This window comes from Canis lupus, chromosome 28, assembly GCF_011100685.1.
Source record: "Canis lupus familiaris isolate Mischka breed German Shepherd chromosome 28, alternate assembly UU_Cfam_GSD_1.0, whole genome shotgun sequence".
NCBI classification, from domain to species: Eukaryota; Metazoa; Chordata; class Mammalia; order Carnivora; family Canidae; genus Canis; species Canis lupus.
In genome coordinates, this window is record NC_049249.1 from 27,457,702 (window position 1) to 27,483,350 (window position 25,649).

General features: G+C 44.7%; 1 protein-coding gene across 1 annotated transcript; it reads left to right on the forward strand.

Moving 5' to 3' along the window:
• Positions 1 to 9,622: 9,622 nt before the first annotated feature.
• PNLIPRP1 (pancreatic lipase related protein 1) lies at positions 9,623 to 24,972 on the forward strand. Its single transcript, NM_001003319.2, has 13 exons — positions 9,623 to 9,650; positions 9,768 to 9,816; positions 10,401 to 10,555; positions 11,080 to 11,205; positions 13,042 to 13,176; positions 14,212 to 14,320; positions 15,969 to 16,088; positions 16,188 to 16,307; positions 17,763 to 17,881; positions 18,638 to 18,767; positions 20,721 to 20,829; positions 21,664 to 21,831; positions 24,850 to 24,972. The coding sequence occupies exons 2-13, from the start codon at positions 9,768 to 9,770 to the stop codon at positions 24,911 to 24,913; spliced, it is 1,404 nt and encodes a 467-aa protein (NP_001003319.2). The 5' UTR covers positions 9,623 to 9,650; the 3' UTR covers positions 24,914 to 24,972.
• The last annotated feature ends 677 nt before the right edge of the window (positions 24,973 to 25,649 follow it).

A 25,649-nucleotide genomic window follows, 5' to 3' on the forward strand; every position in this document is an offset into this window, starting at 1 on the left:
AGTCAGGGCATACTCCTGCAACACACGTGGATACTGTATGTGGAGGAGGAATGAAAATTCGAATGGAAGGGAGGACTCCTGGGGCTTTGGCTGGAGCAATTAGAAAGATGGAAACACCATTGGCTGAAATGAGGACTACATTGGGCGGAACAGTTTCCAGGAGGGAGGTCAGATTTAGTCATCAACTTTGAGATGCTCATCAGACATCCAATTGCCATATAAGCGAGAACTTAAATACACAAACACTGAGTTGAAGGTAGAGGTCTGGGTTACACATGTAAACTTTGGTGTCATCAGTGTATGCATGAAATAATTTTAAGCCCCGAATTTCCCTGTAAAGAGATTATACAATGCTTAATACATGTTGAGTGTTTAATAAATGTTTTTAATTATAATTACTATGAATTCCTCTTGGAACTTTTCTATAACACACTAATAATGATGAATAGTGAATAATAAAATAAATGAATAAAAAGATTGCCTGCAAATTGACTCCAGTAACAAGACGGAACAAAGGGTTTTAAAAGAATTTAATCTTTAAAAATACATCTGTCAAAAACTTTTTGTTAGGAAGGATATCCATTTTCATCATAATGAAGCAGTTTGCAAATTGCTTTAATTGTTTCAGGGAAGTTGTTTTCTTAACTCATTTACCTATTTCTGATCTCAGTAAATTTTTAGGAAATATTTCTATTTCTAGAGGCCCTTTAGGTGGGAGTTTGATATCCATTGAAAGGATGAACCAGTCCATGTATAAATGATTCACTTTGAGTCTGTGATGTTTAACCTATTTCTTGAGGACTTTCTTTCTTTTTTTCAAGGTTGGATGTTAAAAGCTGATTGCATCAACTCTATGGTTCATCCTGCTCTGAAAGGGTCTTTCAGAAAGCAACTGACTGCCCCCTCTGTATTGTTTTTGTTTTTCCCTAACATATGCATTCTGCTTACAGTGTGCCCTGCATTATTCTAAGCGCTTTATGCGTATTACTCAGTTAATTCTGACAATACACTATAAAGTCGGTGCTCTTATCCCCATTTTCAGGGGAAGCAGCTGCAGCACAGAGTGGTCACAACTTGCCCCAGGTCACACACTATTTCTTAGGGGATCTAGGTTTTCCCAAGGGCATCACGATGTAAAATTTTTCATGTGTCCCTCTTGGTCGACTGGACCCTTCAGTGGCCTTCGGCCAGCCTCACCATTCCTGCTCCAGGATGCTAGGATTCATCACTGTGTTGTGTAACAGCTGCTGAGGTTCAAGACTCTGCAAAGGCATTTCTTCTTTTCCCAAATGCCCCGGGACTCTTGTGCACAAATACATGTATGTGCACATGTGCACACACACCCACGTTATAATCAAAGAGAGAAATATACAAAGGGGACCTCTCAAGTGATAGCAAGTAAAAAATTAACAAGTTTTTGTCTACTATCTACATAGCTGTGAGCAAGGCCTTGAACTCCCAAAACACCTCAAGACTAACATATGGTACTATGATAAGGGTTTATAGGGATACTCATTGCAGATAATAGGGTGAATGTTTGCCTAAAAGGAGACAGACTATGGGAGGGTGCTGCATGGTGAGTAAATTAGCTGGTATTTCCTGAATAGGTGTAGTCACCCAAATAAAAATTTATTTCCTAACCCTGGGGCAGACCCAACTTGAACCACTGTAGACAGCAGTGCTAACTCAAGAGCACTGAGAATTCCCAGTTTCTGACTTCATGGCAATTGCACATTTGACCCATTGTGCCCCCAGGGCCCTCATCTCCTAGGGATATCTGCTCTCACCTCAATTTTCCTGTCTCCTAATTTAAACAAGTCACTTACGTGGTGATAAGTCCTAGAAGGTTTGTGGAGATGGAGGGGTGTAACTTTTGAAGCAACACAAGCAACTTGCCCCTGGAAACCCCGCCGGTCACTTTTCTGCAGGCTCCCCATCTGTCCTGCTGCCTAAAAATGTCCTCTCAACTTCTTTAGACATCTCTTTGATTTTTACCCCACTCCCAAACTCCTGAGCCTTCCTTGTGTAGAGAGACTTAGCTATGCTATGGTTTTCTAGGATTAGAGACCACACTTTGGGTGCCTTGTCCCCTCCAGTCAAAGTGGATCCCCATAGAATGTTCTCCTAAATAAAGGCAGTCCTGCCCTAAGAGGAATTCTGACTCTAACTGTTAAGATAACGATTTCTTACCTCTACTTTTTAGATATCATTTGAATCCAAACTAACTTATGTATCCCTCCTCAAAAGATTCAAAATTATTCTTTTCAGCTTAAGATGCAAAGACAACAGCAAAAAAAAAAAAAAAAATTAGCTGAAAAGGGAATCCACTTTATGGTATGAATTACATAAATTTATACCCAACAAACAGTTCACTTTGGCACACATGCACACACACGTATCACACACATACACACTCTAAGTAGTGAATCATATTCAGGCCTAATGTAGGTTTCACGTAAGGTTTACTGCCAACTTCTCTGCTCTAAAGTACAGATGAGACTTTAGTCAGGGTTGGCTAAACATTGTCTCTAGTGCTAGCTTGGACTTTTCTCTCTCAACTGCTTGTCCTTGTCTGTTTCTATGCCTGTGTCAGTGGGGTCTTCTGAGAAGCAGAACCTAAGATGGGATCAGACATGCAAAAAATGTTTTCAGGGAAATGTCTGTGAAGAATAAAAGAGGAGAAAGCGAGAGCTGATAGGGAAAACCATCATACTGCAATGCAGGTCAAACACTCATGAGAGGAGAAAGGGAAGGAAAGATGGGGTTGTACGAGTCTCAGGCCTCAGCAAAGTTCTGAGAAAGTCTTGGCCAGGTTCACAGAAAGTCCCCAGATGAAGGTGGCCCTTTGCAGGAATCTTACTTCAGCAGGAGTGGATGGGATCCGGTACCTTTGCTATGCTCAGTCATTGGCTTAGGGCAGCTGGCGGAAGTGTGGCCTCTGCAAGAGTGCCATGGTGGGCCCAGTGTATGGCATACAGGCTGTCTGTCATCTCTGCTCCTGCAGCAGGTTCTCTCAGAGGAATCTGAATGGCACACCTCTGTGGCCACCACAGGGTCTCACCTTGTTCCCTTTCAGGTCTCTCTGGAAGTGATGCCAGCTTGGTCACTTCCTCATTAAAACTGAAATTGAGTATGTTGCTTAATTTCACAAACATTCATGGAATCTCTATAACCATATTCCAGACATTGCTCTTGGTACTAAGGATGCGAAATAAATAATATATTCTTCACCCTCCCAGGAACTTATCATCTGATAAGGGAACTGGACAGTGATCCAGTTATGAAGCAGGATTAAGAGGTATAAGGTACTTTGAGAAGACTGAGGAGTTGGCGTTACTTTGAGGAGAGAGGTTGAGGGAATAGGGAGGACAGAGAAAGGCTTCTTAAAGTAGGTAACATGGGGTGTCCAGACCCTGGGGCCCAATGCTCCTCAAATGGCACCAGGGTCTGTGTGGCCTCAGACTTTTCCTTATTAGCCCACAGGAACCAATGGCTTTGGAAAGGACTTGAGAAGTCTGACCTATACTCAAGAGCTGAGTTCATGTGCTACCAATAGACCATCTCTGATAGAAGAAAAAAAAAAAAAGAAGTCAAGAGTTGGCCAATGGATAAGGCAAAGTCTTATACCCACTTCCATTACAACAACACAGAGGGACAAGTTCTTCCGATACAGAGAATATTTAAAAATGTGGTTCCATTGAGTGTGTGTGAGTGTCCTGGCCATGGGAAAAACCTTGAAAACAGTTTTCTCAGGACAAAAAACCTCTTTGGACTTAAAGGACTCTGAAAATCCCATTTGAACCAACCCCACTCCTCCCCCTCCCCAAAATTCAGAATAATGTTCTCTTACAAGATGACAAGGTATCTGTATATTCTGAACTTGAGACTGAAGGAGAGAACAAGGACAGAGGGGATTGGCTGGACAAAAGCAGCTATTTGGCTCTGTCTGGACATGTGGAAATGGCAGATGATAGCTGGCCACTTCAGCCTCTACTTTGTGACCTTCAAGGAGCCATACACAAGGGAGACAAGAGAGCTGTCTAGTAGAAATGAAGTCACAGTTTTAAAAAAGATCCATAGATTTGTGTGCATATGAATCCTGCCTAATTCGTTGAAGCTGACTGAGATAGAAGTTCATGCAGTATATTTCAGTTGTCACTGTTATTTAACAAAAGCTTTCTATCTGCTGCAGAATGGATTAATTAGTCTAAGAGACTTTAAAGACCTCCATTTTGCCAGGGGATTAGTCCAATTTAATCCCCCAGGACATTTAATAGGAGCCAGTGCATTAGAACGCAGTGTCTATTGACAGATGTGAGAGTTTCCTCACTGTCTTAGGAGAGAATATGCCCTCATCTGATGTTTTGTGCCCCAAAATAGTACCAGTGAACTCAGTGAGAACTACTCTCTCCATATCCCTGGCCTGGCTGAGCAGAGTTCCTGTACCACTTAGCCACTGCTGCAAAACACACCTGCCACCCAAGTCAATGGCTTTAAACACTAGGTATACATTAGTGCTCACGAATTTCCAGATTAGCTGGGTGTTTCTTCTGTTCTTGGCTAGATTCGCTCACATGTCTTTGGTCAGAGTGAGTTGAGTCATCAGTGCTAATCTTGGCTGGGTCTCTCACAGACGTGGTGTTGGGTGGCTTTGAGCTGATCCAAGATGTTGCTGCATTCACATTTAATGACAAATCAAGTCATACATCTGGCCCAGGTAACAAGTGTCGGGAAAGAGACTCCCATTGTTAATGGGAAGAGCTGCAAGATCACCTGTGAAGAGCATGCGTACAGAAGGGAAGGAGGTGAAGAACTGTGGCCATTTTCACCCTCCATCTCACCATCCCTAGCTTGTCTTTCTGGCCCTTCTAACCCCTGTGGGGTCAGACGGTTTTTCCTAGCAATGGGTCAGGCTGACCTTGTCTCTAGACTGCCTTATCCTCACAGCTATTGTCAGAAATGTGGGCACCTTTTTGGTTCATTCGCTTTTGACTTTTGTGGAAAGCAGAGTGTTCCAGTAGAGTACATGTTGTCTTAAACAACTGATGTGTATCTACACAGAGCTGCTTCTTCTTACCTTAAAACAAAACAACTGTCCTGATCAGGTTTTCTGATCAGGCAATCAAGCCTCCATAGTCATCATTCACTGTTGATAATTCATAGAGATCATGACTGTAAGGCCTGACAAACACAAACAATACTTAAAAAAAAAAAAAAAGTTGTTTTAGGGACACCTGGGTGGCTCAGCGATTGAGCGTCTGCCTTCAACCTAGGGTGTGATCGTGGGATCCGGGAATCAAGTCCCACATCAAGCTCCTTGCAGGGAGCCTGCTTCTCTCTCTGCCTGTGTCTCTGCCTCTCTCTCAATGTGTCTCTCATGAATAAATTAAATTTTAAAAAAAAGCAAAGCTGCCCCCATACAATACTTTTAAAGAAATCTCCCATCTATTATCACTGAGCCACTAACTGCTCTTTTGTACAAAATGAGAAGAGCCAGCTGATTTACGATTGTTATTACTTCAGAACCACACACCTCTTCTGGTGGTTGCCCAGCTCACAACTTCACCTCCATGTCTGGGTGCACAGGGATGGATCCCCTTGCCCAGGAACACCCAAGAGGATGCATATTCCGTTGCTAATTAATTGAGGGACAGCCTTTGACCTAACCAAGCCAATTGGTAAATAAAAATTCTGGGCTGGCAAGCACAGTGTGCAGCAGTACCAGGTCCAGGGCAGAGAGGATCGGAGGACAACCTGCTGAGGTCTCTAGGGTGGTTGCATTGGTGAGGTTCCATTGGCTTCCCTAGGTCTCATGGTTTAACAACTTATGGATTCCATGAGAAGCTCCAATATTTTTCCAATAAACCTCTCCTCTAAAAAAAAAAAAAAAAATTAGCTAGCCAGAATTGACTTGTGTTGCTTACCACCAAAAGAACCATGACCAGCATACCTCCAAAAGTAGACTGTTCAAATAGCTCATGGTCTCTATTTCACTACTGTTTTAAGGTTGGGGTGGGGAGATTAGCCAACATACACAGGGACTTCTGATAATGAGACCTGAGGCAGCAACCTCTATCAATACATTAAATGTACATATCTTTTCACCCTTAAATTCCACTGGTAGGAATTTATCCCACAGATATGCCGTCCTTCCAGATGACAAATGTCTAAGAATATTCACTGAGGCATTGCTTTTAACAGTAAAAGATTGAAAACAATCAAATGTTCATCAGAAGAAGATTGATTGGGGCTCCTAGCTGGTTCAGTGGGTGAGCATCTGCCTTTGGCTCAGGTCATGATCCCGGGTCCTGGGATCAAGTTCCACATCAGGGTCCCTGAGGGGAGCCTGCTTCTCCCTCTGCCTGTGTCTCTAACTCTCTCTCTGTGTCTCTCATGAGTAAATACGTAAAGCTTCTAAAAAAAAAAAAAAGAAGAAGAGGACTAATTAACTAAATATCCAAGTATCAGAATATTATGCAGCTGGAAAAAATATTGGAACAGATCTATATGCACTGACAAGGAATGATTTTCAGGACCATGGTTAATTTTTCAGAATCCGCTTGCAAAATAGTATGTAGTACATACTAACCATTTATATTTTTGTTTATTTATCTTTATTTTTTAAATTTTTTATTTATTTGAAGGAGAGAGAAAGTGAGCATGCAAGCATGCACATGTATGAGCAGAGAGAGGGGAGGGGCAGAGGGTAAGAAAGAGAGAGAAAATCCCAGACTCCACACTGAGTAGAGAGCCCAATGCGGGGTTTGATCTCACGACCCTGAGATCATGATCTGAGCTGAAACCAACAGTCTGTTGCTTAACCAACTGAACCACCCAGGCACCCCAACCATTTATATTTTTTAGTAAAATATAATGTATATATACATATCTCTGGAAGGACACACAAAGAGCTAGTAAAGGAAGCACTTTATACCATATCAGGTGTGTAGGAACATGCATTACCCATTTACAAACATGAGTGAAATAAAGTTTTTTAAGAAAGAAAAGTACTCTCTGAATGTCTGTGCTCCTATCTTCCAGGGTCGGGAGCCCACACTGGCTGACCAGACCCATGTGGCTGCTGCAGATTAAACCCTGCCCTCCTGTCCTGCTTGGAGAATTTCTCCATCAACTCTAATCAGATTTCCCTTGGGGTGAGCATGGAGCCCAAAGATGAATTGGCAGTGAGGTGAGCTTCTAGGGAACAGGCTTGGGGGACTGACCCTCAGGCAAATCATGGCACATCCTGTGATGACTGTTTTCCCTAAATCTAATCAAATACTTCTATTCTCACTGCTCATCTGAAGACTGACATCTCTTTCTTTCCCCTCCTTTGAACATTGTCCTATCACCCTTCCCCAGCCCTGAATTTCACTCTCAGAATAAAGATAAAATACCAATGAACTCCATTTGTGTGTATATTCATCCTTTCATTAATTCATAACCACTTCAGTGCCAGGCATGGTCCTAGAGGAGTGGCCCAAACAGATAAGGTCTCTGTCCCTCTGTCCTCATGAAAATGCATTCCAAGGTGGGAAAAGTGATTGAAAAACAAACAAACAAACAAATAAAAACCAAAACCACACAGATAATCAAGATAAATAATTATAACCCGTGACAAATGATCTGAAGGAAACACATAAGGTGCTAGGGCATTGGCGTCCAGGGTTGGGTAGGAGGCTGGCAGTGAAAGGGCTTCAGGGATGCTCATCAGTGGCCTCACTAAAGAGGTGACATTTAAACTAACTGTTGAGTGACAAGAAGGAGCCAGCCCAGTGAAAGTCTAGGGAGGAGAGTTTTAAGACATGGGAATAGTAAGTGCAAAGGCCCTGAGATAGGAAAGGATTTGGCATGTTTGATGAAGGTCGATGAGGCCAATGTGGAGGGTAAAGAGAAAAGGTCCAAGAGGCAGAGAGGGTCATCTGACATCTCCTACCAACCAATTTACCTATTCATCCACCGTTAGAGTATCATGAATCTCTTCACTACAATGTCAAAGAAAAGCATAGACATCTTTGACTTGCCCACAGTCTGTAAATTGCTACAGCACTTTACTAGACCACATGAGCTGATTTCCAAAGTTTAAACATCTTTTTGCTTAGGTCAACCACATGACACCAGTCTGCCGCCGTGGGGGAAAATTTATTTTCTACTTCAACTTGTTCTCTGTAGGTATCTCCCTTATTCTCTGTGGTTGAGCTTCAACAACTCTGATAGACAACTTGTTCAGATTAACTGAATGTTCAGCAAATCCTTATTTCACGCTGGTCTGAATTCAAATCCCATCTCGTCACTCATTTCCTGTGTGACTTTATCAGATTTAAGCAATTTACGTATCTCTCTGTACTTCAGTTTCCACACCCATAAAAGGGGACAAATAATGGTACCCGCTTCGTGGGGTTGTTGTAAGACGTAAATTCGGTAATAGGGGTTACAGGGTGATGGGCACTGAGGGGTGAACTTGGCAGGATGAGCACTGGGTGTTATGCTAAATGTTGGCAAATGGAACTCCAATAAAAAAAATAAAAAGCAAATTCGGTAATAGGTGCCAAGTGCTCTGTCTGCACCCAGTAAGCCTCAGTGGCTATTGGCTGCTATTCTTTACAACCCCAGGGAAAGTCCTCTGCATTTCAACAGGAAGGCTGTCTTCCAGAATTTTGGTTATTCAGGCATGAACTTTGACTTTGATGCATATTTAACTCAGGGAACACAGGCGGGGGGCACTGTGGGATAGAGAACCAGTGGTGTTTGCCACGTGAAGGCTTATCTGCCTGTGGTGTGAACTGGCCGGGCTGCTCACAGATGCACGGGTCAGTGGGTCATTCATGACGGCCTCACGGGGGCCTCATCTCATAGGACAGGTGTGCAACCTTCGGAGAGTCTGGGGAAACTGCACAGACATGACGTGATCTGATGACGTGGGCTTTTAGAGGCTCTTGAGATTAGCTGTTCAAAATTCTAGTAGGATGATAGAATAACTATTGTTTTAAACCATTATGTTTTATGTTGATTCCTTATCTAGCAATTGATAACTGGAACAGGTAGTTAATGGAGGATTATGGTATAGGCTATTGTGGGGGCTGCGGAATCTGTCTCCAAAGCTCATGTGCTTGGATATTAGACTGCCAGAAAGAGAGAGAGAGAAAGAGAGACAGACAGACAGACAGAGAGAGAGTGAGGACAGACAGAGAGACAGTGAGAGGAGATTTTCTTGATCAGAACTTTCAGCTGTTTGGAGGGCATTTCCACCTATTCTAAGTGAGAAATACTACCCTCCATTATTGGATTTTGCTGCTGTGTTCTTACTGGAACTTGTAAACTATTTGATGATAACATAGAAAATGGGAAAGAGGGGCCGCATTGGCTCAGAATTACATGCACAGGTACATCGGTACAAAGGTAGGGATCTTTTACCTCCTTTTAATCAAGCATTCTTTCATCTTCCCAGACTGTGGGAAGATCTGACTACTATAATTAGTCTTGTTTTGTGTATTTGAGCAGATTACAATATTAAGTGCACACAGCGTGTTCTATCATCACCTGCTGTTTCCTTGAAGCGGCCTCCAAATGATAAGGCTCCAGTATAAAAAAAAAAAAAAAGGCCTGGGTACTTGATTGAAAGGGAGGGAAGGCCCAGAACATCCCACAGGGTAAGTCACCTCTTCTGTCCTCCCACCAGGGTTGAAGCAGATAGCCTTGAATTCCTGAGGGTCTGTGCTCATTGCTGTAATAATCGGTGAGACTGAGAATGTCCGAATTTATTGTAGATGGTGAGCATCTGGACAATCGCGCTGTTTCTGCTGGGAGCAGCCAAAGGTAGGAAACGTCACACCGGCCCCTCGGGAAGGACTTAAATACAGTATCTCAGCACTGGCCAGAAAGAGCCTTACCTGTGACAGGGCTTTCAACAGGTCCGGACAACTCTGAGGTTCCAGAGAGAGGGAGGCGGGTGCTGGCACTCTGCCCGGGGAGAGAAGGCATTTTGAGGGGGACCCACTTCAGAGTATCTCCCCTCTGGCCTGTCTTCATCTCCAGGCTCTCTAGGCTAGACTTTTCGAGGTAAAGCATTAAACACCTGCCTGGGTTAACAGATTGGCTCATCAGGGACTATCATATTAGTTCAATAAATATATCCGAATTGCTGGGGATGGGACACAGCTTCTCAGTTCTGATGGTGGCTCTGAGTGGTGGCACAGCTGGGGTCTCTATGGGAAGCAATGGGACTGGTCCCAGATCAGAAGGTGCACTGGGGGTAAGAAGAGAGTGGGTAGGGAGAGGCAGGGTGTCTCCATTGTCTTCAGACTGTCCCCAGGCAGGGGAGTGAGGACCTGAATGGCTGTGACCTCCCAGGGCCCAGCCTGGGGAGCTAAGCCGTGAGCAGAGTCATCCTTTCTCTACAGCAAAGGAAGTTTGCTATGAACAAATCGGATGCTTTTCTGACGCGGAGCCCTGGGCCGGGACAGCAATCAGGCCTCTGAAAGTTCTCCCCTGGAGCCCCGAGAGAATCGGCACCCGCTTCCTGCTCTACACCAACAAGAACCCAAACAACTTTCAAGTGAGACCTCTGTCATTTTAGTGCCATTGTGACTGGGTGAAGGGTTGTGCCCACCCCCAGGCTAGAGGCTCCTTGTCTCTGTACCCTCCTCCTCCTCTATGCTCTGTCTCACCTTACCCTCCAGCTGCCCCCCTGGCCTAGCCAGATCTGGACAGAGTAGGGCTTCTGTGAAATGTTGGCTCAAAAGAATGAATGGTTCACATTTGCCAAAACCTCTCACTGGTTGTGTGATTCTGGTCTGGGGCAAAGAGCTTGCCATCTACCAAGAAACCTATGGAAGGTAAGATTGTGAACTGTAATCCAGCCCCAGTGGAGGTAGGAACTCCTGACTGGGCGGAGGCAGGGGTGGGATGGGGGTGGGACAGATGGGAAAAGGAGAGTCAGGGCGGGCTTCATGGAAGAGGTGGCTATTGTGCTAAGCTTTGAAAGGTCATGGCATTGGGACAAACAGAGATGGGGAAGGAGAGGCTGGCCTGAGTGGCTGGGCTACAAAATAATGCGACCCTTTCCCACTTTTATCACAGACTCTCCTTCCCTCTGATCCATCAACGATTGAGGCATCAAATTTTCAAACAGACAAGAAGACCCGGTTCATCATCCATGGCTTCATAGACAAGGGAGAAGAGAACTGGCTGCTGGATATGTGCAAGGTAGGGGCCGGCTCCCAGGCTCACAGTCTGCCCTGCTCCCTGCTCCCTGCTCCCCACTAATACCTCCATCTCCTTTCAGCAAGCATAGCAGATGAGCTTAAAAACACGAAATCCCTATCTAGGAGGTACCTTTATGCAATTAAAATGCCTCTCTTTGCAATACTAAGAATTTACTTCCACACCTCTGGGCTACCTTCTAGCCTGAAGCAGTGGCATCTGTTGTGCTGGCACATGTGACCATGATCTTCTGGCTAAGTCCAGAAGCAGATCTTCTGGCCAAAGATCTGCTTCCATTTTTAGGGAGGGCACTTCGTTTACCAGTAAATGAGGGATTATATTATTTTTGTTCAAGCTTCTTCTACATCCCTGAGATGATGTGTTGCTACGACCATTTATTTTAGAAACAAAGAACTTAAGATGCACCAGGAGACCAAATAACAGAATAGAAAGTGCCAAAATTATATGTGATACAGCATCTATTGGTTAGAAGGGCAGACAATAGAGGAACACACACACACACATGCACACACACGTGCATAGGCACACACACATATGCAATATACCATCATCCTTCTTTTTATGTGTACACTGATGCAATCTATTTTTCTGATTCCCAAGAATTTACCTGATCAGCCTGCCTTCCCCACACATGTTAATAATTCCCACCTATCATGCCAACAGGGAAAGTTACAAACCTAGACAATTAAAGTCGTTCTGCAGGTGGCCTTGATTTGCCAGGCTTTTAGCTCTTGCTACCTCTTCATTCCCCTTATTAAGAAATATCTTTTTTAAAGATTGTATTTATTTATTTGAGGGTGGGTGGAGCAGAGGCAGAGGCAGAGAATCCCAACCAGACTCCGCACTGAGCGTGGAGCTCCACGTGGGGCATGATCTCATGAACCTGCAATCATGACCTGAGTCAAAACCAAGAGCCGGTTGCTCAACTGACTGAGCCACTGCCACCCAGGTGCTCTTCATTAATAAATATCATAATGGATAAAACTGTAAGACATAATTTACACCCCAAATTCCTCAGGTTTTTAAGAGATTCCTCAGGGTTGCTTTAAAAATAAAGGTCCTGAGAAACAAGTCTTGGTCTGTGTGTGTGTGTGATCACACATATTAGTATCACATATGTGAAAAATTCTAAGCGCATGATAAATTCATTGCTCCATTTTAAACTCAAGCTGGTCATATGTCCTCCTTCAGAATGTCTAAGGATATATGAGTTTCTTTGACATCCAAGTCTTCCATTCAGGATTCTTCAATCTCTTTCAAATCAGTGCAGTTTTGTTCTTCGAATATCCACTGGATGTATTTCCTCCTCGAAATACTGTAAATATTTGACTGTAAAAACTTAGTAAGTGCCCAGAAGCCCGGGATGAAAGCAAGGCCAGTTATTGGCAGCGTTGCCAAGAGGCTACGGCTCAAATCTGTAAGATGGCTAGGGCTCAAGTCCATAAGGTCATTTAGACACTGGTCACCAGAGATGGCACTTGAGACTTTTCCTCTTCAAAATAAGGCTTTTCTGTGGATGCCCTTGATTTCCACCCCCCACCCCCAACAATATTACTGAATCTGGTCAAAGAAAACCAGAAAGTGGCCAGCTTTTAATTCATCTACAAGCTAGAGCGGGAATGGATTTGCCTTTTCTACAGCCCGCACCCCGAGGACTAACTCCTAACTGACTGCAGGATTCTTAACAAAGCCTAGTGTATCTCAAGCCCCAGCAAGGAAGACACAAAAACAGTAACTGTTAGCAACCACTTCTGAGCCCTGCCTGGACATGATTTTCTGTGCCCCTGTCATGACATCCTGGTGTCTCTCCAACATCAGAACATGTTCAAGGTTGAGGAGGTGAACTGCATCTGCGTGGACTGGAAGAAAGGTTCCCAAACCTCATATACACAGGCTGCCAACAACGTGCGGGTGGTGGGCGCCCAGGTGGCCCAGATGCTCAGCATGCTCTCGGTGAGTCTGCCGGCTGGGCTCCTGCTGAGGTAGGCAGTGCCCACTGGTCTCTTTTGGCCAAAGATCCAGCTGGGAATTATATATTGAAAAAAGATATAGAAAGAATGGGTGTCTGTCCGGGTATTTGCCCTGTTGAAGGTCCTGTTGATGGAGAATTTTGTTTGTCACAATCAATTCAGCTGTTTTTATCTACCCTGGCCTTCCATTTTGGCTAATTCTTTAAGACCTTAGTCCTTTCAGTGAAGTCACTAACTCTTCATGACTCTATTATGTACTAGATAAAGGCCCCAGCCACTTCTGTCTTCTAGTTAAAGAGTCTGTGGAAGAACTGATTGGTTCTAACTACTTCTGCACCCCTACAAGATTTAAAGCCAGTGGGGTTTGTTCTGGAGGCACTGAAGATCAATGAATTAGTACAAATGGGTGGATACCTCTGAGACTAACATGTGCAAACACTCATAGCTTCATGACATTTGTTTGTTCTCCAATATTTGGGGGAGGACACAGTGTCAGGAGCCCTGCTAAAAGGTCAAGAGGATGCATTCCAGGCCTGGGGGAGCTCACTGTGAAGACTTGCAATGACAACGGAGTGTGGTCAGGGTTCTAATGGGGGGACTACAGGGCTTAATAGGAGCACATGGGGGAGCAGCTAATCCAGGCTGGAGGGCTGGGGAGTGATTAAGGATTTCTCCCAGGGAGAGACATTTAAGTTGAGAGCTGATATCTAGGTTGCGTTGACATGAGCTGGGCAAGTGGTTGGGGAATGGATAGCAAGAGGAAGAGGAGCCCACAGCAGATCCAGAGATGAGAGATTATGATGTATCTGAGGCCGGAAAGTTACCATAGGGTTTGGCAAGAATCTTGAAAAATGGGTGTTGAGTCAGGAAAGTTCTGAGGCCCTTGTAATGAGTTTGGGCTTGATCCCAAGAGTGATGGGAGCCATAGAAGGTGTTCAGCAGAGGCGCAACATTAGGTTTGCATGTTACAAAAATCACACCACAAAAATGTTCTGAAAATATGATCTTCCTTCTCCAGGCAAACTACAGCTACTCACCTTCCCAAGTCCAGCTCATCGGCCACAGCCTGGGAGCCCACGTGGCTGGGGAGGCAGGGAGCAGGACTCCAGGTCTGGGCAGGATTACAGGTAAGACCCAAGGGGCAGGCTCCAGATTTTGTCCCCAGTAACCCCAAAACACGGTGCAAGCCTGCTGCCCAGCTAGAAGCTGGCCCAAAGTAGTCTGTGACCTCAGCTGTGGTGGAGCTGGTTAGAGCCCACACAGGACATTTTAGGAAGACTCCAAGAGGCCCATCCTTGTGGAAGAAGGGGTGGTGCTTTAATTCTCCTTTGCTTCCCTTTGCTTCTTCCATTTTTGTCCCCATCCTTCCTCTCTAGATCCATGTTTCCTGGAAGTTTGGATCATTCAGCAGAACGGGGCACCCAGGGAAACAGAGAGGAAGGCTAGTGTGAACATGAGCAAACATAATTAGGAGTCCACATTGTTATTCCCTTCTCCTTTCTCTTTGAAATCAAGGGCAGGGTGGAACATGAAAATCACACATCCATTGCCTCTGCTGGTAGAGGAAACCCAGCCACCAGTCCTGCAGGTCATTCTTTTAACCCAAGCAAAGCCTTTAACGTGTAACAGCAGCAACAGAATGTATCTATATATCATCATAATAATGTAATGCTATTATCATTATTATAGTAAGCATAGATTAAGTGCCTACTTATCCCAAATACTATGCCAAGTGCTTTACATTTTCTCATTTCATCCCCAGAACTGAAGAAACAGGTTCAGGAAACTGGGTAACTGGCCCCAAATCACGGCGGAACTGAGATTCAAACCCAGTTCTGCTGTCATGTGGCTCAAGCTTCTAAGAGCTCTTACTTTTATTTTCAGCAGACAATTATGTTCATGCCTTTTCAGTTGCTCTGGCCAGATGGCTATTCATAAATTCAGGAGCCCTGCCAAGAAGGAGGAAATAATAATCATCAATATTTTACTTAAACTCCCATGATGATATGCCAGGCACTGTGCTAAAAAGCTATATATGTAATCTCATTTAATCTTATTATAACCATATTATTACCCAGATTTTATAAATGGGGAAACCAAGGCACACATACACCAAAAAGGTTGAGTGATTTGCCCAAGGTCAAGCAACTTGCCCAAGAAATAGCTGAATAGGGAGTTAGAGCCAGGCTGCCCAGTTCCAGAATCTGTGTTCTTAATTATGATACCATACTGCTTTGTCCCTTTTTCCTTCAAACTTGAGAAAAGGAAAAGAATGTTAAAGAAGAAAGATATGCAAGTGAGATGGGAGAAAATAATGTGGGGAAAAAAATCCTTGGTCAAATTTATGTTATCTTTTCTTTAAAGGTTTTATTTACTTATTCATGAAAGGCACAGAGAGAGAGGCAGAGACATAGGCAGAGGGAGAAGCAGGCTCCCTCTGGGGAGCCCAGTGCACTTGATCCCAGGACCCTGGGATCACGACCTGAGCCAAAGGCAGACACTCAACCACTGAGCCACCCAGGTGCCCTGGTCAGGCAAATTTAAATCTCTTGGCTCACCTGCCCTTCTTTATCCATGCCTCTGGAGCTCTCCTCTGAGGAGCAACATTGAAACTCTATACCCCCATATGCAATTTGCAGGGCCATGGCATTTCAGAACTTCAGAGTATAGCATCCCTTGAGTTGTGCAATGCAGAACCGGAACAACTGTACACTGTGGTCCTGCTGGTACCTATAGCCAAGTCTATTAGTCTACAGCACTGATCATCTCTTTTAGGGTTGGATCCTGTAGAAGCAAGTTTCCAGGGCACTCCTGAAGAGGTTCGACTTGATCCCACTGATGCTGACTTTGTTGATGTGATTCACACAGATGCAGCTCCCCTGATCCCATTCCTGGGTGAGCCCAATGACGCTTTAGTTGCAAACACGTGCAATAATGTTTGAACCAAAAGAGCCCTGTGTGGTGAAAAGCTCATTGCTGCTCCAAACATTTCAGGTTTTGGAACAAGCCAACAGATGGGTCACCTTGACTTCTTCCCCAATGGTGGAGAGGAAATGCCAGGATGCAAGAAGAATGCCCTGTCACAGATCGTGGACCTAGATGGCATTTGGGAAGGTAAAGCCCAAGCAGAACGGGGCGTCACTTCCCTGGGGTGAGCAGTATCTTCTGCATAAAAAAACTTCAAAAATGAAAACACATCACTCTTTAAAAATAGATGATTCCCCCTTCTGGATCTTACTTCTGAAAAAAATATGCCCGCATATTATTTGTTATATATTCAATCTACTGATTTTATACTTCCTTAAAACACAGTCGCGGGTGTCCTAGACTGTACAAGCAACAAAGAATGACAAAACTCTTGCTTAAAGCCATTATTCCAGCAACCAACTGGTAGCTACCTAATGAAGAAAAGAAATACCATGCAAGTAAATATCCTGGCTCTAAGAATTTTTCTGCCAATTCTCCCTCGCGAGTCAGTGATATTGTTTAAGCTCATGTAACTGGGTTCAATTCTATAGCCAAAAAGAGAATGTTCACCAGTCATTTCCATGGCAAAGCCATTTGCACAGTGAGAGTCACTACTCCTTTATGTTGGGTCAGGATAAGAAACTATCACCGGTAGGGAAGGCTACGCAGAGACTGTGCTATTCGATGTGATTATTCTTCATTGTTGGTGGAGCACACCTAGGGAGGAGGAGCGCCTTCAGATACAGATTCTATCTGGTCAAAAGGACAAGGGATAAGGGAACTTTTCAGCCCGATTCATCAGTTGGCACCACACAGATTTAAAACTTTGGTGGTCTGACCAAATGCAATGAGTAAGATTTTTATTGAATTGGATCAAAATGGCTCAACAAGAATGGATGCCATCAAAGCAAACATTAAGTATGCTGGTTTATGTGTTTGTCTCTTAAACAGCCTCAGGTGGGTTTACATGGATAGAGTTGCCCAAAGTCTCCATCAGTAATGGTCGCATCTAGCAGGTGTGCTATGACCTCTGTCATTTGACAGGAACTCTAGGGGCCAAAGATGGCTATCAGCAAAGTCAAGATGCCATGAAAGGGAGAGAAAAGCCATCTAAAGCCACTTGACTCTCCTTTCTGTTTGCCTAAACACAGCATGAAGATGTCCTTGCTTTGGTTTTGTCATGTCTGAGAGGTCATGTCACATCTGGCTGTGTCTTCAAGGACCTCCAGCCTGGTGCCTGGGACACAGGATGGCACAAGGCTTAGAGGCATGGGCTCAAGCACCAGATAGGCTTGGCTTCAACTCCCAGTTCTGCCCCTCACTAGCTATAATCTGTACATCTGAGGCTGTAATCTGTATATCATTCTGCACTTAGGGACGGTGAGGATTACAGGGATAATGCATGTAAAGTACTCAGATCATTGCCCGGCACACAGAAAGCTGCCTCTTTATGTTAGCTGTCATTTATTTTGGACTTACCTTAAATTTACCTAACTTTAAATTTCTGAAAATATGGTTCCACTTTAGAACCTCTCGACATGGAAAGAGAGAAGTCATTGGCCCCCCAACCACCCGTGCAGACTTCCTTGTTTCTTTCTCCAGGAACTCGGGACTTCGTGGCTTGCAATCACCTGAGAAGTTACAAGTATTACTCAGAGAGCATCCTCAACCCTGATGGATTTGCTTCCTACCCCTGTGCTTCCTACAGGGCCTTTGAATCTGTAAGCTATCGTCCTTCCTTGAGTCCCTCCGTGGGACGGTTGTCCTGCTGTGTTGGGAATTTGCAGTTTCTGACCATCTCTTACTTGTTTTGCATTGCCCTCCAGAGTTTATGATCCTGGGAAGCAGAGAGGCAGGAGGTGGCTAAAATTCTAGATAAGTCATGTGGGTGAGGAAATCGCTGGGGCACCAGAAGAATAATCATTTCAATGATCTAGAAAGGTTTCCTGCAGAAGGCAATGTTTGAATCTGGCTTGAAAAATCTAAGAGTTTAGGAGGAAGAGAAGGAGTGCACATTTCTGCTGAGGGTAGAGCAAAACTAGAGCAAGAACAGAAGAACATATGCGAGAAAAATTCATACGCCAGAGAGAAGGAAAAGTGGATGCTCGGGTTATGGATGCCAGGCTGGGGGTTCAGGCCTCTGAAATTGGCCACAGAATATTTACACCACGGAAATTGGCAAATGCTACACTCAGGACTTTTTGTCAAAGAGCTGGCTGTCAATCATTCAAGAGCACATTACGTGATGGGAGGTGTCGTTGATCTGACGTGGGGCCCAGGCATCAGTATATCCTAACGTGATGTACCTCAGGCTTGGGGGTCCTGTCCTGGGTGAAAGTAAATTAGAAATCATCTATCTCAATCTCCTTCCTGTTACAGGTGAGGGAACTCAGGCTGTAGAATTGCTCTCCCAGATGTGTGGGTCATATAAAGATAGATTTACATCTTACAGCTGGCTCTCTCTCTTTTCTCCTTAGAACAAGTGCTTCCCCTGCCCAGATCAAGGGTGCCCACAGATGGGTCACTATGCTGATAAATTTGCTGTCAAGACAAGTGATGAGACACAGAAATACTTCCTGAACACCGGAGATTCCAGCAATTTTGCTCGTAAGTTTTACCTTGACCCTGCTCACCCATGTCAAGAGAGTTTAGCTTCTGTTAGACAAGAAGGGCTTATCTCTAACCTGAAATATTTGTGAACACATTCTTAGTGAAATAACACATCTGTCCAAATAATCCTATTGAAGACTCAACTAAGGATTTAGGAAGAGTTTGCATTTCTTCCATTGTGTGATTATAGCATGAAATGAGTAGAAGCATAAATAATGAGATAATAGCAACTTACATATCCTCTGTGGCAGTTTTTACCACTGAATTTTTATCATTCCACAGTTCATTATTCTTTTTATTTTTAATATTGTGTCATGCACACCTGTTCTTCTATTCATTCATCAAACATTTATTTGGTACAGCTCTTTGCTGGGCTGAGTCCCTTAAGAAGCACAGTTCCCATTTCCCCATTCCCTCTCTCTGTCCCTCCCTGATGCCCCTGGTAGGGGTCCCTCTCTGGTGGAGAGTGGGTGGGCATCAGGAAGGGTTGATTTATTTCCAAAATATCCTGAATCATCTAGGACGTAGGATAGAGACAGGATGCAGTTGGGCCACTCTGTGCCAACCTGCCCTGTGACAATTCCCTAAGAAGTTGCACTAAAAAAGACACTGTGCTTATATAAAGATATAAATATAACATATGTCTTATCTAGGTTTTTAAGTCAGGTTTATTGAGGTACAATTTATATACAGCAAAATTCACCCACCGTAGTGCAGAGTTCTAGGAGTTTTGATAGCTGAGAGCCATGTAACCGTCTCTGCAATCAAGATGTAGAACACTTCTAACACTATACATATTTTAAAAAAAAGACACTGGTTAATCAATCCTTCTACTGTTGTAGGGATGCATAAAATGCTGGCCCATATTTTAAAACAACAAATTAAACATTCAAAAACCACATATTCATTCCTCAACCAACACTTATTTATGAACCACAGACTATGCTAGACACTGGAGCTACAGGGATGAGCAAGACACTCCATGTGTGAAATGTACACCCCAGCAGAGAAAGCAGAAACTGAGCAAGCAGCTAGTGTGCCTGGGCTTGGTGGGTTGCTTCTGAAGCACTCTGTTGCTTCTGTGGCTTCTGAGGACCTGACCCTGCCCAGACGAAGGGGCAGGGGCAATATCTCTGAGGACATGAAAGCCAAGTAGGAGTTAGACAAATGATGTGTGTGTGCATTTATGTACATATGTGTGTGGGTATGTGCATGTGTGTGTGCTTGTGTGCATGTGTTTATGTGTGTGGGGGTTGTGGTTATATGTGTCTAGGTTGTATACATATGTCTATATGTATGTGAGTATATGTAAGTGTGAATATGTGGTTATACATGTGTAGGTTGTGTGCACTTGTGCTCATGGGCACAGACAGTATCCCTGGTATAAATCTGGGTAACAACTGGGTCTCACTCTGTTCTGGACACCACCCAAGGTACTGGGGATGCGCAGATAGGACACAGACCCTGCTCTGGTGCTCGCAGGACTGCACTCTTGAGCCACCTTTCCAAACATGGGAACGAGCCCTTGTCCCTTCTCTTTTCATCTTATCTCATAGTGTGGTGCCCCTAGTGTGGAGCTGTCCCACAGAACTTTCTGCAATGATGGAAATACCCTCTGCTGTCCAATACAGTAGCCAGTAGCCACATGTGGCAATTTAGCACTTGAAATGTGGCTAGTACAACTGAGGAATTACTTTTTGGTCTTACTTAATTTGGATTTAAATTTAAGCAGCCACATGTGGGTAGTGGTCCTTTTACTGGGCAATGCAGATCTAGAGGGGATACTACTAGATACATACTTCTCCATATAGCCTGGTTTGAGTTGTAGATTAACAGGTAGGATTTCTCATACTTTGATGCCTCAATGTAAGATATGGGGACAGGATTCTGAAGTTTGGGTCAACTGTTTTGTGCATGAGTCAATTGTACTCTTTTCTATCCCCTGTGCAGGCTGGAGATACGGGGTTTCTATAACATTGTCTGGGAAAAGAGCCACTGGTCAGGCTAAAGTTGCTTTGTTTGGAAGTAAGGGAAATACTCATCAATTCAATATCTTCAAGTAAGTTTCCTCTTTCAGCGTCACGTCTCACTGGATGCTATACATGGCCTTCAAATCGATGTACTGAAATGCTTATCATCTCTTTATCAATTGATTTAAAATTATTTACTTTATGTGATAAAGTCAATTTCAGACTTCTGCTGACAATTTTCTTCTCAATTATAAATCCACGCATTTAGATTTTTCTCTTTCAATAGATCCATTTTTAAAATGGATTTTTAGAAGAATATATCTAATATTACCCCAGGTGTCATGTTTCCTGATTAGCATAGTAACACATGTTGGTTTTGTTAAACTAAGTAGATAACTTATTACTAGACAAATAATTCTCCTAGAAAAAAAAATAATATGAAGGAATTTTTTAAAAGGTTTTATTTATAATAAATAAATAAATAAATAAATAAATAAATAAATAAATAAAGATTTTATTTATTCATGAGAGACCCAGAGAGAGAGGCAGAGACACAGGAGGAGGGAGAAGCAGACTCTCTGTGGAAGTCTGTTGTGGGACTCGAACCCAGGATCCTGGGATCACCACCTGAGCCAAAGGCAGACAGATACTCAACCGCTGAGCCACCCAGGCATCCCTATGGAGGAATTATATAGTTTTCTATATGAATATTTTGAGTAGAAATTAACTTGAGTTTGAGAAAACAATATTCAAATAATAGTGTCAGGCTGCTGGCATAGAGCTGGCTTCTCTGTTTCTCCATCCTTTGAGAATTAATTTAGAAAAATGATCTCATTAATCTCGATAGAAAAAAGTGGTATGGCCTTAACTGCCATTGGAACTTGTTTCTATGCATGAGAATGTTTCTATCTCTTTATTTCAAGGGGGATTCTCAAACCAGGCTCTACTCATTCCAATGAGTTTGATGCAAAGCTTGATGTTGGAACAATTGAGAAAGTCAAGTTTCTTTGGAATAACAACGTGGTAAACCCAACCTTTCCCAAAGTGGGTGCAGCCAAGATCACCGTGCAAAAGGGAGAGGAGAAAACAGTGTATGTATATCTTTGCTGGATTGTGTCTAAGGATGTTGGTAGAGATTGGTGCTTGTATTGGCAACTCACCCCAGGAAGTTAGTCCTGGCTCAGCCAGAAAAGCCAAGACAATCTATCCATCATGGGCAAACAAGCAACTGATAGACAGCATAAAGCATTTCTATTAAGTGGTCTCAGCCTTATCTGAGAAAGATACAGATGGAATCACCCTGTCTTCAAGGAAAACTAAGGAAGAAAAATGAGAAAGAGAGAAAGAAATAATTTCTGAGAGTATAAGGTTATAAGTATGAAGCTAGAGAGTAGCTGCCTTTTAAAGAGGGGAAGATCACAAAATTTCAGGGTAATAAAAAAAAGCAATTTTAGCAAAAGATATAAAATCTGAGATAGGACAGGAGAGAGCTGAGTTAGCTATCCTTGTAAGATCTTTAGCTTGACTTTCAGTGTCCTTTGCTGTGGCAGCTGGAGGGATGTGGGCACAGTGACCCGATGGGGGTAGAGCTATTGTCCCCAAGGCTGGGACCAGAATTGTGGTCAGCAGAACCCTCCTGGGGTGGCTTTGTGGAAAGGGATCTGGGAACACGGTCACTGATGGTCTTGGGGTTTGGGAGGTTAGGTGAGGTTGCTAAACTCCAGCCTCAGAGAATGGGACTCCCCCAGGTGGGGAGGGTGGGTTGGCCAACCTCCCAGCTGCATCTCAGGTTGGATGACTCCTGTGAGGTCCTCCAACTCCCTATGAGTCGGGGAGGACAGAGAGGCTGGCCCAGCCAAGTGGTGAGCAAAATGAGGATCTCTCAGCTAGAGCAGAGCACTGAGGGAGCCAGTGGAGAGCCCTCTGCAGGCTGTGCGTGCAGCCAGGGGCTCCCTGTCCACCCTCATCAGAGGACAATGAGCCTCTAAAGTCAGTGCCCAGGGCCCCAGTCGGAATTGGACCATGGCCTGATTCCTGGGATTCTGTGATTAAAAAGGTGTCAGAAGAAGATGGTATCATTAGAGCCTTAAAAATGCAGAGTGTTCCCAAGAGATGACTTGCTCACAGGCAGATCTGAAGAAGGACACAGATACAAGACCAAATCAGGGCATTGTAACTTCCAGGTTGTCAAAGGAAAGGCCGTGACTTTATGCACTTTCTAAAAATGGAACAGAATGTACTCGGGGCCACCCGTGAGGCCCTGAGTCCACCAGCTGCCATCTGAACCCTCCAGTGGCCTGAGTCCCTGAGTCCCTTCTTCCCCTGCCTGTCAACTGCAGAGGAAATCTATCTTAAGAGAAGCCAGATGTTGGACATCAGATGTTTAAGATAAAGTCAGATCAAAATCATCATCAAACATCACAAACTACTATGGGGAGTAAAAAAAAGCTGAATTTGTCAAATTACTCAAATATTTTGCTGTTAGGAAAACGGCTAGTAAGCACATTTAAAAAAAAAACCATCGTCATTGGGAGGCAACAGAAAATCAAGCTTTTAATCCAAGCGCTTCTCAGATACCCTTCAAATTCTTCTAGTTGCCCCATTAAGGTCGCAAGTCCCGCTAAGGAGCCTGCTGACTAGAATTCCTCCCCAGTGACATGACATCAAAAGATAAATGTAGTTCTCACTCTCTTCGTTTCTTTCCCACTCCCAGCATCTTCTTCCCTCTTTCCTCTCTGACTTTATAAACTACCTACTGTATGTCTACAAAATGGTAGGGGACGCAAAGGCAGATCCTGCTGTTGAAAAGTTAGCGTGTTAACTGTTGAGCTCAACTGGACCTAAAGCTCACGTGCAAAGGCAAAGGACAGAGAAAAGAACTCACCTGAGGCTGCCCAAGGAGTGTGGCTGGAGAGAAAGGCAGGGAGCCAGGGTGCCGGGTGGGGAGGTGGTGATGAGAGGAGGCCACGAGGATCTCCTGGGCTGAGGGATTTCCACCGGGAAGAATGTGAGCAGCGGCAACTGGCTTGATGTGTGAGGGGCAGGGGGCGCCCAGACCACAGATGGCAGGGCTCAAGGTGCAATAGGATTGGAGACAGGGTTAGGGCAGCTAGGAAAGACAAATGAGATACAAAAGGGACCGTGGTGAAGATGAGGATGAAAGCCTGACAAAGCCTCAGAGATCAAAGATCGTGAGGCCCAAGTAGTTCATGGTTCTTGGAATAATAGTGATGATAGCCCCTTATATCTGCATTGGTTTAAAAAAAATCAATTTATAAAGCTTTTTTACATTTACCATCATGAGATGTTGCATTATTAACATGGGATTCTCAGCAATCACGAGAGGGAACCATGCCCTCTCCTACAAACGAAGACACCGATGCTCAGAGACTCAAGTAATCCCTGGTAGGCGGGGGGTGGAGCCCAAAGAGAAAGGTCCACGGACTCCAGGTGTGGAAGGCAAGGTCCAGGGAGGTGTGAAGTGTGACTTTGCCCTGGACAATGTGGACTGTGGCATCAGATAGACCTGTATTTGCACCTTCTTCCATTTACTGGGAGCCCGTTGTGCCTCAGCTTCTCCTCCTATAACGTGGGGGCTCATAGGAATACCTCCTCTCACACGTGTGGTGAGGATGAAGTCTGCACAAGTGGGTCAGTTAGCGCCAGGGCCAGGGCAAGTCAGAGCCCAATTTAGTGTAGCCAGTAGAAGGTTCAATCCCATCTCCAGAGTGGCTCAGGCCAGAGCGAGCCCTTCTGTAAACCAGTGTGCGGTGCTCAAGGAGGGCCCACGGGTCCTTGTGGAGAAGGAGGCCGATGAGAGGTCTTGTCACTGCCTCACGGCCCAACGGTCCTGTCAGCCTGAGGCCCCAGAGACCAGGGCTGCTCTGAGCAACAGCCGACAGGGGACCTTGTCGCAGACACCAGCCACCTACCTGTCTCACTGGAAGCGCCAAGGCAATGGGTTCTCCAGGAACAGGGTCAGGCGGCGACCCTAGTGTTTCCCTCATTCCTTGTGAATTGTAAAAAAAACCAGCCATTACCGTTTCTTAACGACTCACAACTCTACGTAAAGCTCACAACACTTACAAAGCTCTCATTTTGGTCTGCAGGCACAGCTTCTGCAGCGAAAGCACCGTGAGGGAGGATGTTCTGCTCACCCTCACGCCCTGTTAACGTCCAGGCGCAACCCGGGCACCGTGTTAACAGCAATAAAAACCACTGATGCATCTACCCACTCCCACGTCTGTCGCTGCTGTCAGCTGACCTCTGGGGGGACATTTGGGAACAGGCCATTTAAATAAGTTCTGAGTGTTTCCAGGCTTTTGGGTTTCTTGCTATGACTCTGACCACACACTCACTTCTTCTCACCTTCTGTGGCCTTCATGTTCACTGTCTGCTCCTCACCTCAGGGGGTGGCATAGAACCGCTGGAGTATGGCTTCCAGAGGCCTCGGCAGGGCCTTTAGCCCTGATCCTCATCTTACAGGTGAGAAAAGGGAGGCCCAGGGAGGGGGAGGTAAGCATTCGAGTACTGAGTGAGTCAGGGTCCCTTGAGGACTGAGGGCCCATTCCCTGACTCTGGTTCTAGAGCTCATCCCTGACTCTGATCACCCTGAGGGATCGTGGAAAGGCCGTGCTACGATGTGGCCTCTCTGCGATGATGAAACTACTTGTAGCCCTGTCTCTGGTGGCCTATTTGCTGTGCACTGACAGGCTCCCAGCCCCTACTCTTCCTGGGCTCCAGTAGGTGCCATCCCCACACAGTGCTCAGCACTGAGGAGGGATGGCTTTGGAGAGGAACGCCTGGCACTGGCCCCTGCTGAGGAGGGACTTTTCAGTCATCCAATCAGCTGGGGCCACCAGGGTACTCTCAACCAATCAGACGTGCCATGAGCCCCACCCACACAGGT